This window comes from Dama dama, chromosome 16 (genome assembly GCF_033118175.1).
Source record: "Dama dama isolate Ldn47 chromosome 16, ASM3311817v1, whole genome shotgun sequence".
Taxonomy (NCBI): Eukaryota; Metazoa; Chordata; class Mammalia; order Artiodactyla; family Cervidae; genus Dama; species Dama dama.
The window spans coordinates 33476587-33490139 of NC_083696.1; the positions used below are offsets into that span (position 1 = coordinate 33476587).

General features: G+C 42.1%; 1 protein-coding gene across 1 annotated transcript in view; it reads left to right on the forward strand.

The window, feature by feature from the left end:
• SLC28A3 (solute carrier family 28 member 3) overlaps positions 1–13553 on the forward strand; it is a 67635-nt gene that overhangs the window by 15896 nt on the left and 38186 nt on the right. Inside the window, exon 2 of the mRNA XM_061164019.1 lies at positions 12921–13019. Coding sequence (XP_061020002.1) covers positions 12921–13019 — 99 coding nt within the window. The remainder of the gene's footprint in view (positions 1–12920; positions 13020–13553) is intronic.

The window sequence follows — 13553 nt, forward strand, 5'->3', positions numbered from 1 at the left end:
TCCCCCTGTGATTAAATGGGTTGAATCTTTGGAATTTCAGACACAGCCACGTTTATTCCAGTTAACCTGTTGAAGCGGTACCTTGAACTTTCCAATAGTCCTTATACCAACTACGGGGCTTCTCAAGTGGTTCTAGTGATAAAGAATCCACCCACCAATGTAGGAGACACATTTGATCCCTGGGTGGGGAAGATCCTCTGGAGGAGGAAATGGCAACCCACTCCAGCATTCTTGCCTGGATAACCCCATGGACAGAGGAGCCTAGCAGGCTACACAGTCCATGGGGCCACAAAGAGTCAGACATGGCTGAGTCTGAGCACTGTCACTAGCTAGCATACTGATTATGATGAAGTGATCAGTTAAGTAATTTATGGTTGACAGCTTTCCCTCTAAAGTTCCTGAGAAGGGGGACTGTATATGCAATGCCGAGTAACTAATACAGAGTCTCTGCCATAGTAGGTGCACAGTAGGTATTTGTTAAAGGAGTAAATGGGAGTGCTTGGGAGGGAGCCCCAGGGAACTGTGCATAACAGTTAAGGGTTGGGTGAAAAGAGAAGAAGCCCAGATGGTAGGAGAGAACTAACAAAACAAAAACACAGAAGTCAGGGACAAAAATATTTCAAAGAGTACCTGGTTCATTGTGTACGATGAAAACTGCATTTAGGGAAATGGAAACCATTGATTTACTTTAGCAAGGGTGATTTCTAGCATGGTAGGAATGAAAGCCAGTTTGGCATGGGTTAAAGAATGAATATGAGGCAAAAAATAGAACCAGTGTCTTATCTAATCAGGCTGCTGTAACAAAATACCACAGACTCAGTAGCTTAAAGATAACAGAAATTTATATCTGGAGACTGGGAGCCCAAGATCAAGGTGTCAGCATGGTCATGGTTCTAGTGTGAGCCTTCTTCCTGTTTTATAGTCAGCACCCTTGAAATCCCTGTGTCCTCACGTGGTGGAAGGGGTAGGGATCTCTGTGGGCTTACTTTCACAAGGGCACTAATTATTCCCAATCATTAGAGCTCCACCCTCATGGCTCACCCCCACTTCCTAATACCATCTTTGGGGGTTAGAATTCCAACATAATGAGTTTTGAGGGGATGCAAACATTCAGACCACAGCAACCAGTAAGTGCAGATAGAAAACTGGTTTTTAATGGGAGAAGAATTCTTGACTTCACGTAACAAAAAAATTAATGAAGATGCAAATGTTAGAAAATCAAGGGCAAAGGGGGTTGAGTGAGGTAGTTCATGGGAAAGCACAGAGCTCTGTGCCTGACCCAGAATAAGAAGTATAGAAGTTGTCATATTATTGTTCTTAGGATTAGCTTCTCTGTGGGTGTCTTGAGACCTCTCCCTCTCAAGTGTATCTTAGGAGTCCTTGTGGGAGTGTCCTTAAATATTTAAACAATCAACTTAAGTCAAAGAAAGGCAAAAGGAACAATAACAGGAAATTGGAACCAGGCTGAAATAATCACTCATTATCAAGTACAGGTATCAAAAACTAAGATAAGAGGGAAAGGCAGCTCAGCGGAAGGGCAGTGATGTCTAGGAAAGTACAATTCTACATGTATATGACTTTTAGCAAGTTCCAGGATCTAGAAACCATATGTGAAAAAAGGAAAACATACACATACTGTGCTAGAGAAACTTAACTATTATCCACTATTGGGATAACTTGGTAGACTATTCCATTATGAAGTTACATTTTTCTGTTTCTAATTAGTAAGTGATATGAGCAGTGATTCTTCAGGTCCCCAGTACATTTCACCCCATGGTTTTTGCATCCATTGATGACCTTTTTCTCAATCAATTGTTACCTTAGGAGTTGCAAAATGTTGACTTTCATTTTGTTAATATTCCTTACCTATCCTTTTCTTTTGAAAAGAATGAACTTCCCTTTTTTTTCCTCTTTTTGAATATCACTGTGGACTAGCATTCCTTTTTATTCATCATTTTATAATTAATTACCAACATTATATTATGAAAATTTTCAAACACAGAAAAGTTGAGAGTTTCGTAGTGAACACATCACCTACAATCTATATTTTACTGCAATTTATCACATATTTCTTCATCTATGCTGTCCTTTATCCATCTGTCATTCCACCTTATTTTTTGACGTGAGTAAGTTACAGACTTTATTCATATTTTTTACTTTTTTGTATTCAATTTGTCCCAGATTTGGTCAGTGATCTCAGAATGCTTTTTACCAACGACTGGATTTATTTATTAAATATAATCACCCTAGACAGGATATTAAGTAAGCATTCAGAGTATATAAAAATGAGGTCACAGTAATGGTTTTTACCAGGTTCCAGCCTCCAGACTGCCAGAATCAGAGGAGGCCCTTGGGTTGGCCTTCGTGGCACCTTTATCTGGCAGCATTAGGGGGAGTGGCGCCACCAAGTGGACGTTGCATGCAACAACCACTCTCCAGTCTACCTGAGCTTGGTCTGGTCGGGTTCCAGAATTACACTGGAAAATAATCTGCATTTCATCTTTTAAATATAACCCAGGACTCTGATGATTTCTGATAGAAAAAAAGTCATCTAGAAAAATCATATGATGTCAGCCTCCGACAATTAAGCAGGAAGCTTAACCACCACTCATTTTCTCCTTATTTCAAGAATCTATAAGAATCAAATGCAAAGTTCTTTATTCCTGGGCATTACGTGATTTATCTCACTAGTAGATTTACTGGATGTTAATGCGAATAGAATCAGATGTAAAACCAGGACCTCCAGTGGCAAATAAGATTTTTTTAAAAAGGTCCATATTCTCCCAGATGTATGCGTTTATGGTGGCTTCATAACTAAGAGATACGTCAGCTGGAGAGTGGGCAGGGAAACCTTCCCAATGGGCCTGATGGGAAAGGAGCACATTCCACTCCATAGACCAAGGGGAGGTCGAACCCCATGTTTGAAATGTTTGTGACAGGAGCCTCACTACATTGAGTTAATAAATACAAGTAGAAAAAAGAATTCGTATCTGTTGCATAATTTGCAGCCATGGCATTGAAATTAATGTGGTTATTGGAACTTGCCACTGAACCTTGTTGGGTTTTTTTCCTGTTTTATAATGTGTTAATAGAGATGCATATATGTTATCCTATCACAAATTAATGTCAATATTTTAATAACTGGTATTTCAATATAATTGGCTTCCTTTTAATCCTATATATTTAATTTTATGTTTTTAAAAACATTCTGAAAGGCTCTGTCAGCTCCACCCACTGTCCTTTCCTAGAACAGCTCCCAGAAGTTGCACATAGCTTCAATCACAAATGCAGACTTCATCATAACCGCTGGGAGGTTAGGAAACATGCCCTTTTCTGGGAAATCATAGGTCCTGCTAAAGGAAATGGGGGAAGAATTTCTATTTCTAAAGGAAATGGGGAAGAATAGATTTGGGGGACCACTAGCCATTTCGGCTACAATATATTTTTTTATTGGAGTTCAAGAGATGTTAGATTTCTATTCTTTGTTGTTATGTTGGTTTTCCTTTATCCTTACTTTCCCATTTGATTTGTCATAGACTGAAAGAGTTCTCTCAACCTCTTTCTAAACATGGCTAAATTTTTCTCCCTGTTTCCCTTATTAATCCATGCCACTTGTATATAGACGGCCATACATTAAAGAGTGTGAGTGTACCCTGACCACTGGTATTTTTTTGGATACAGTCATTGAATTTTTTGTGCTCTATTCAGCCTGGATTGATTAAGATGATGACCACTGAGTCATTTTCAGTATATGGTTGTGTTCTGTTATTCTATCTGACTCAAACTGATTTGCTTGCTCTTAGCTCCTCTCCCCAGAGAAGGCAATGGCACCCCACTCCAGTACTCTTGCCTGGAAAATCCCATGGATGGAGGAGCCTGGTGGGCTGCAGACCATGGGGTCGCCAAGAGTAGGACTTGACTGAGCAACTTCACTTTCACTTTTCACTTTCATGCATTGGAGAAGGAAATGGCAACCGACTCCAGTGTTCCTGCCTGGAGAATCCCAGGGACGGGGGAGCCTGGTGGGCTGCCGTCTATGGGGTCGCACAGAGTCGGACACGACTGGGGCGACTTGGCAGCAGCAGCTCCTCTCCCTGGTAGCTCAGCTGGTAAAGAATCCTCCTGCAACGCAGGAGACCCCAGTTCAATTCCTGGGTCGAGAAGATCCGCTGGAAAAGGGATAGGCTACCCACTCCAGTATACTTGGTTTTCCCTTGCGGCGCAGCTGGTAAAGAATCCGCCAGCAATGTGGAAGACCTGGGTTCGATCCCTGGAGAAGAGAAAGGCTATCCACTCCAGTATTCTGGCCTGGAGAATGTCATGGACTGTATACTGTCACAAAGTGTTGGACACAACTGAGCAACTTAAAAAAAAAAAGCTCCTCTCATCATATTTCAGGTTGTACTTTTTTTTTAATCTTTTCGTTGTTTGGTTTGGTTTATTTTATTTATTTATTTTTTTGTTTCTTCTGAAGATGTATTTGTTTATTTAATGGTTTCTTTTATAACCAACTTAAAATTGTGAATGATCACAAAATTTGTATATTTTCTACTTTCCATTATTTCATTTCCTTCTCTTCCATCACTTGGTTTTAGCTGACTATATATGTTTTAGCATTTACCTTTCTACTTTAAACACTGCTACTTAAAATCTCTTCCAATTCCAGAAATTAAAAGTTGAGGAAACAGGCCTACTTAGCCTGCCATCGATCTTTTTATTTCCTCCTCCCTCAAGCAGTGCTCTGATCATTTTTTCTACATTAGTAGGGGTTATAATGTTTATAATTTGTTCTGGAATCTTAATCCCTAAATTGTTTTGGATTTTGATTCATTAAAAAAAGATTCAAAACATACTATCACTTATTTTGCCAACATTTCTCCATTTGGCTATTTTTCCCTTGAGAAGTTTCCTCAACAAAGCTCACCAGGGACTTCCCTGGTGGTCCAGTGGTTAAGACTTCACCTTCCAATGTACTGGGTATAAGTTCATCCCCTGGCTAGGGAGTTAAGATCCCACATATATCTCATGGCCAAAAAGCTGATTCATGTCAATGAATGGTAAAAACCACCACAATACTGTAAAGTAATTAGCTTCCAACTAAAATAAATAAATTAACTTTTTAAAAAAGCAAAAAAAAGCACATAAAGCAGAAGCAATTTTGTAATATATTCAATACAGACATTAAAAATGGTCCACATCAAAAAAAAAAAATTCTTAGAAAGTTCACAGAAGTCATAGTCCATGAGTATTTGCATGTTTAAATGTATTCTTTTTAATCCAACAAATAAAACCTTCCTCTAACTTTTCTCCTCCAGGTGATGAACTCTGCCTCTTTCTACTTTTCCTTATATTTCTATCCTTAGAGGTTCCCCTTGCCTCTGGCTCACAAAGATCATGAGGGGAGGATGTCATCAGTGTTCTGTAGGCCTGACACCCTGCACCCAGCTCAGAGCTCCCACTAGAGCATTCAGAGGTAACAGGGGATTGTGCCAGAGCAGGGTGACAATAAGCCCCAGGCTGGACAGGTGCTTTCCTCCCACGATACTGCACCCAACCTGTCGACCCACACAGGCTTGGCAGGAAAAACTGAAACGTTCCACAGAGGAGCGGTCTAGCCAGTACCCATCACCTCACATGAAGGATTACGTAAACCCGAGGCTTGAGCCAGAGGTTGAATGAGTCAACAGGTCAGGAGTGACAGGTACAGTCTAGAGGCTTCTGGAATACTGCCTTTGAAAATGCAAGCGTTCCAAGGCAATGCTCATGCAACTTGGAAGAAAATATTGGAAAGTAATGGCCTTTTTAAATTTTTATTTTATTTTGGCTGCACCTCAAAGCATATGGGATCTTAGCTCTCCACCCCAGGATCAAACCCATGCCCCTGGCCTTGGAAGGCAGTGTCTTAACCACTGGTCCACCAGCGAAGTCCCAGGAATAGTCTTAAAATAGTTGACATTTGTAGATTTTTTAAATAGATGATGGATAGATAGATAGGTGGATAAGTGGTGGTGGGGGGGAATAATGGTAATTTGAAGAAATTAGATTCACAAAACAGATGTTAACTTTTACAAGCCAGATTTTGATAAGAGGACAAAGTGACTAAATGCTCCAGAACAAGCAAGCAAGTAGCAAACTAAACCATAAAATTAACATAAAAAAAAAAAGAAAGTCAATAAGTACTTACTATGAGTGGCACCAGACTGGTCACACGCCCCCCCAGTTAGGTAAAGAATGCTGCATTCCCGTATAATAGAGTATGAGGCCTCAAGAAATTAAGGCTGGATTTGAACCCAAGTGTGACTATGGAACTCAAGCTTTTTAATCATAATGCAGCCACAATTCACATAGATAATTTATCAATATCCCAAGAAGCAGTTGCCAGATTTATGCTGAGTCATTGCCTATGATCTACTTGTATTGCATTTTGGAATTTTAAGTTACTATTTGAGTTAGTTGCTCTAATCTAGTCCTAATCCATGATCAGAGAAATGGATACAGAAAGGTTAGATCACTTGGAAAAAACTCAGAAAAGCAGCCGAAATTGGAGATGTATTACTGACACCTTCTCTTAGACACTTAAGGCTAAGAATATCAGAACAGAAGATGACCTTTGTAAGGAAGGAGAGAGAGCAGTCTTGTGCCAGCCCCCTCCACTGGTAGTGTTAGTCACTCAGCTGTGTCTGATTCTTTGCGACCCCATGGACTATAGCCCACCAGGCTCCTCTGTCCACGGGATTCTCCAGGCAAGAATACTGGAGTGGGTTGCCATGCCCTCCTCCAGGGGATCTTCTTGACCCAGGGATGAAACCCCGGTCTCCTGCATTGCAGGTTGATTCTTTACCGTCTGAGTCACTTCAAGTGGGTTGCCACTCATAGAGACACTGATTTATCTGTTAGTGTAAGATTCTAAAACAGTCATTGAGCACTTCTGTGCCTGGCACTGTGCTGGGCATTTGGTACTCATCAGAGAACAAAGGACAGAGTATCTGGCTTCTCAGCTCAGAGTCCAGGGGCTAAAATACAGATTTACCCAGTCCCGAGTCCAAATGACATCACATTCCCATTTTCGTTGCTGGCATTGGGACTTCAACATCCATGGCCATATTTAAGGTGTCCCTGACTCTCAGAAGGTACCACGTTGTTGCTTCTGTTACCAAATTAGACACAAGGCCACCCCTCCTGGGACTTTAGTCAAACTGAAGCACTCCTGGCTTGGTCAGGGAGTTCTTTGCTGCCCAGCTTTATGCTGCCAATAATGAAGCTGAGTTTGGTGCAAGCAAGACAGGCTTTTATTCAACTGCCAGAGAATAGAGAAGGGGAGCTCACATTCTAAAGGTACCTTCTTCCCAGAGGGAGAGCAGTCAGGGAATTCCCGGGACCAGGAGGCAGACAGGTCATCGGGCTCTAGGAAAGGGGTGGGGATCTCCAGGGGCAACCGGGGCATGCTCCATCTCCCACCCTCCTTTGCACATGGCACCAATTACACCTAGCAGAGCACAAATGCCCGCTTTGGGTGATGAAGCAAAGGTAACCCTTGGAGACCTCCAGGCTTCATCTTCGCAGGCGTCTTCCTGTGGTCACGTCAGAGCCAGCTCTGGGTGGTTGACCACTGTATATCTCTCCAGGCATATATCTCCCCCAGCACAGCTCCAGAGCATTTCTGCCAAACACCAGGTACCTTGGAAAGAAACTCAGAGATAAATCAGGCAAATGTCCCTCGGCTCTCAGGGGTTGGTATGGAAACAGAGGGATTAAATCAAGGCAAGGAAAGCGGTGACCCGAAGTCTGCTTTGTCCACTATCTGGTTTTGCTGTGGGCCTTTGTGGTATCCTGTTGAGCAAATACAACTAGCCTATACAGCTGAAAACCAATTTCTGTGCCTAGGGTCTGGGCTGCATAGCATGAATGACACTTTGAGGAAGTTTGCATTAAAGGTGGACAGAGATTTGGAAATAGATACACACATATTGGAGAAGGAAATGGCAACCCACTCCAGTATTCTTGCCTGGGAAATTTCCATGGACAGAGGAGCCTGGCAGGTTACAGTCCATGGGGTTATAAGAGTCATACACAACTTAGCGACTAAACCACCACTACCACCATACTCTTAATACATGGAAAATAAAATAAGCAACCTAGATCACCAATCTAATCTGTTTTGGCAGTATAAAACCCTCCACCCAAGGTAAATTATCAAACACCTCCTAAAACCTGCTATGTAATGCCAAGCCCTAGAACAAATTAAGGAACTTCACAGCAACTCCTGGAGGTCCTTGTCAACATCACTTTGCCTGCGGGGAAATCTCATCTTTGATAAACCTATATGCTCTATGTCCAGCCAAAGATTAGGATCAAAGTCTCCTTGCGGGAAGTTTTCCATTCTTGCTCCAGGTCTCAAAGCCAAGCTGTGCCCCCTCAGCAAGGCCAGTCCCCCAGTCAGAGCATGTGGGGCCAGAGCAGTTTGTATAAGGAAGGTGGAAAGAAAGGCCCTCCTGGCATAGTGATCCTGAGTCTCGGTGGAGACACTGCAACAGAAATGGAAGCAATGTTGGTTCAATCAGGGCCACAGTGTGAGAAAGAGACCAAGTGAGTGGAGCAGGCATGGTTAGAAGAAAAAAGAATCTCACACTCATCATGGAGACATGTGCTATGCTGTGCTTAGCCGCTCAGTCATGTCCTACTCTTTGCAACCCCATGGACTGTAGCCCGCCAGGCTCCTCTGTCCATGGGATTCTCCAGGCAAGAATACTGGAGTAGGTTGCCATTCCCTTCTCCAGGGGATCTTCCTGACCTGGGGATTGAATCTGAGTCTCCCACATTGCAGGCAGATGTTTTAGCATCCAAGCCACCAGGGAAGCCCCCCATGGAGACATGACCTGCCCACAAATGCAGGAGTGCCCACTCATGTTATTTAAAGGGCAAAGTTGACTTAGAATCTGTCTAAGGTAGGAAGGCCATCATGCTGGCATAAGAAATGACCACCAGAATCTAAAACAAGTTTAAAAGTGACCCCAGCCTTTCTGGAATCTTAATTATCTCTATCATTTCTATTCTAATCTAATGTTAATAGCTAGAGTCCAAATCAGGCTTTCTTAATTGAAAGGGAATTCAATCTGTAGGTACACTACTACGTCTTTAGACATTTCAGAGGCCAAAAGGCCTTGGCCCACTGGCTAAACTCTACGAGTACATTAGGGCCTGAGACTGGAAAGTCTTAACTCAGATTCCATCTCCTATACTTCTGGTTGTACAACCTGGGTCAGGGAATTTACTTATCTTTGCCTTAGTTTCCTCATCTGTAAAAGGGGTGATCCCAATAGTCACCTCATAGGCCTCTATAGATCTAATGCAAAATGCTGTAAAGGTTTCATGCAGTGTTTTGAACCCACTAAATATTATGTAAGCTCAGGTGTACATAAAGGCAAAAACCAAAAGTAAGAAGGGAGAAGTGTGTTTCCTGCAGGTAAGTCAGGAGATGGGTCGTGCAGAGGCAGAGTGGGAGCTCAAGGTTTCCAGGGGCCCAAGGCCCCTCTAGTTCACCACTTTGACACCACAAGGATGGGGCCTTTGTGTTTGTGACCCAGCTGGAACCATCCACACACCAGGCAGCAGCACAGAGCAGAGGCTAGAAGGAATAAAGAGGACCTGCCAGCCATCTCTTAAGGAGCATCCCCAAGTTGCCCGACTCAGGGCTCCACTTCTGTTTACATTTCCTTGACCAGAATCTAGTTAAAAGGGAAGCTTGCAATCGTCACCTTTATTTTGGGTGGCGATGTGTTCAGCTAAGATTCTACAGGAGACCCCTCCCACCCACAAATAGATGCCAGGGGGGAGGAGGGTGATTTCAGTTTTCAGGACTATGTTCTAGAAGTTGTGTGGCTTAGAAACTGATAAAAGGAAGAAATTAACTTAAAAGGCTTGTGTCCATCTGTACTCCCTGGAATACCGACTGTGGATCTATAGTTGCTTGAACCACATGGAAATGCAAGATTAAAAAGACAAAGAAGGGGGAACAAGCCCAAACACCACGTACTCCTGGCTCAAGGATCTGCCCTCCAGCGGGGGCCCAATCCGAGATCATCTCCTTAGGACACACAGCCACTAAGGTTAAGTAAAGAAGTTAAAAGTGCTGTGCTGGGAATTGCTTAGAAGTACTCATACACCGCACCCACAACGTTGTTACCCATTCAGGGAGCAGGTATGCCCTCAGATATACAGTTATGGTCGTAGAGTCCAGTGTACTATGATATCTTTCAACCCGAATTGCTAAATAGATGGGGAAAAAAAAAAAAAAAACAGTGGGCTAAGAAGTAATTATGGGCCACCTGTTATAGCCCGCAGGACTCCAATTTAAAAAGAAGCAGATAAACAGGTATTTTACGGGTCATTTTTCAGGCACCAAGTAACACCCATAAACACCTCCTTTGTTTCTGTTGGAAATCCCCAATTGGGAGATATTGTTCTGAACAACGCTGAAAAGCCAAAGCATGTACTATGGTGGGGGTCAAACAATCCCATTACACGTCCAGAGGTGCCCACTCCACCCCTCACTCAACCCCTACACGGCCATCCCCACCCCTCTCCCCTTGCATTAACCGTATAAAGGTCGGCCCCATCCTGCCCCTAGCTGCTCAAGGACGTCTCCAATTCTGCCACTAGGTGGCAGGAGTGATCAGCAGCTAGAAGCAGACGTTCTTGGAGCCAGAAAATGATAGGAGCTGGAAAGGAACCATGAGAAGACCAAGTCGAAACTGTCGTGGAGATGGGTGGACAGAGTGGTAAAAGATGTGACCTGCCCGGCGTCACCTGTGTACTTAGGGACCCAAAGGGCCAACCCCCTCAGTTACCTAGGTCCTGTTTTTCCAACTCCTCTTGGGTTTTATTTTTAGCTTTTTATTATGCAAATTTTCAGCACTCATGAAAGTTATAAGCGAGGAGCTGGGCTAAAGTAAGGTGTAAGCATTTGTAACACACACACAAAAGCAGTTTGGCCACAAGACTTTTATGCATAAATCAGGTGATGCTGGAAGTTAAACTTTATTCACGTTTATACAGTCCTGTGTTTCAATAGGGGATTCCCAGATGGCTCAGAGGCAAAGAATCTGCCTTCCAAGCAGGAGTTGCAGGTTTGGAACATACATTACAAGTTGGAATTGTAATTTTTTTCCCCTAGATCTGTGGGGCCAGCCAGAGATCTAAAGTTAAAATGAAACTCACAGAGGGACTTGCCTGGTGATGCAGTGGAGCACGGGTTCCATCCCTGGTGGAAGATCCTACATCAGGCACTTCAAGGCTAAAAATAATAATCAAACTCATACACTTGTTTCTTTTTCAAGTCAAAGTCATGGCTGACAGGGCTAGCAGGAAACATTTCTTGAAAAGATAAAGGCACCTATCTGACACTGTTTATCTATCTGTGGCCTTACTTGGAATGAAGTGCCATCTAAAAAGGCTAGTTGGGGAAGAGATGGGAGAAAGATTGGACCCATCCCAAAAAGGTAAAGGAAAAATGAGCCAAGTGTTTGTCACATTTTGGAAAAGCAGCTAGGGGTCAAGACACACCTCCAAGAGCAAACCCTACTCAGTTTGTGAAAGAAAAATCAGAAAAAGTTAAAGCCAAATTGGTCTCGCAGAAGAAGGCATTTTTTATCATGCTCATTACTACCAGAGAATGCTCTAAACCAAACAAAACACATTTTAACATCTCACAAATCCAACATCTAAGAATAAAATTATCCAGCCCACAGTTAACTATATTTTGTTTCATTTTATAATTTGAAAGTCTGTGTGAAGAGTTGAAAAGGAGGTTGGAAAGCTGCACTCTCATCTCAGCTCTGCTTGTTGGAAGGCTACATAGCCTAGTCCCAGCAACCTTCTTCCTTCTGTCTTCTTCAAGTTGGACCACACCAATCTTTTCCATCATAACAACACCAACAAAAATCATGCATGTTTCAAATATAAGTAGTGACTTTCAGTACAACACATGCATTTTTCAGATCATCATCTTTCGTAGTTGAACCATGCTTTATCTTTAAATCTTGTTTAGAAGGAACTGCTAATATTTTATAGGATGTTTTGCAGGATGGAAAGCATATGGCAAGCACAAGGCAGGAGAACTTAATCTGGGCCTGGAGAAGGGCACATAGTTCTGTTTGGCTGGGTGTTCCTTCATGGTGCCTGCAAAGGGAGCGGAGTAAAATGAATGAACAGGATCGAGCAACCCTGAACTGTGCCGAGGAGTGTGCAATTGACTCCAGAGGCCAGGAGTCTCATTTTATGATGTAGAAAGAATAGCATAGAAAGAATTTATATACAGATCTGAAGGAAAGAAAGATTACAAGCAGAGAAACTGATCAGGAACATGTATAATCAAAGAAGCGGAAAAATGCAAAACATTTAAGCTTTTGTTAGTCTTGTACTTACAGCATTCATATCTTTCAGGAAAAAAATATGTGAAAAATAAGTCATCCAAAATTTTAACTAAAACATATTTTTGTACCAGCAACCATATGTACCATTAGATTATATTAGAAAACAAAGGATTTAGAGAACTTCCTGACTGTCCAGTATTTAGGGCTCCGTGCTTCCATTGCAAGGGGCTTGGGTTCAATCCCTGGTCAGGGAACTAAGATTTCACAGCCAAAAAAAAGGAAAGAAAACAAAAGGATTTACATTTCTGGATTGAGATAATCTTTTTCCTTATGTGGTTTTTACAGACAGTAAATTTTCAAATTTTTTAATAATCATTTCTGTTTCTTTAAGTACTAAGATTCATTGTTTCTTTCTTTAATCAGCTGACTCATCTAAACACTTCCTCTTTGTTGTCCCATCCCTCAGAAGTCTTTGGGTATCACTCATTGAAAGAACATTTATTTTTTGGCTCTGAAATTTTATTTTTGCAATCCTGTACTTTTTCTTAGAATGATGAAGATGGCTTTGAAAACCAGAACACCTCAGCAAATGACCACTCGCTAAGGAACAGAATTGTGCAAAACAGAGAGCATGAAAATGGCAAACAGGTATGACTGGGAAACAGTCAGTGAGTCCGTCACCATGGCAACTGCTGTGCCACGGCTACGGGGACTGAAGTCTGGCACTCAGAGGAACAAGTTAAAGGGTAATTAGAGTGGGCATGGCAGGGTCATGAGGAAAACGCATATGCGCAAACAAAGATTTTGTGTTTATACACCTGTCCTCTCCGATGTAGAGAGTACCCAGGCTTGCTCTGACACTTCCTGATTGCACATTCCAAATTCCATCCCAAGACAGAAAGCACTGACTTCAACAAAAACATCTCAATTTTAAAGTGAATGAGGCAGACAAGAGGAAGGTTCTAAGACACGGTTCTAAAACTGTGTTTGTGACACCCTAGGGCTCCTCAGTGACATCTAAGTGTACACACCAAGTTTAGGTGCTCTGTGAAAAAACCTTATTTCTTTTATATACTGAATTTTGGGTATGATCTTATTTTTTGTTTGTTTGCCTGAAAATATCTGTATTATGTCTTCATTTTTGAAGGGTATTTTCACTGATTATAGATTTTTTAATTAAAT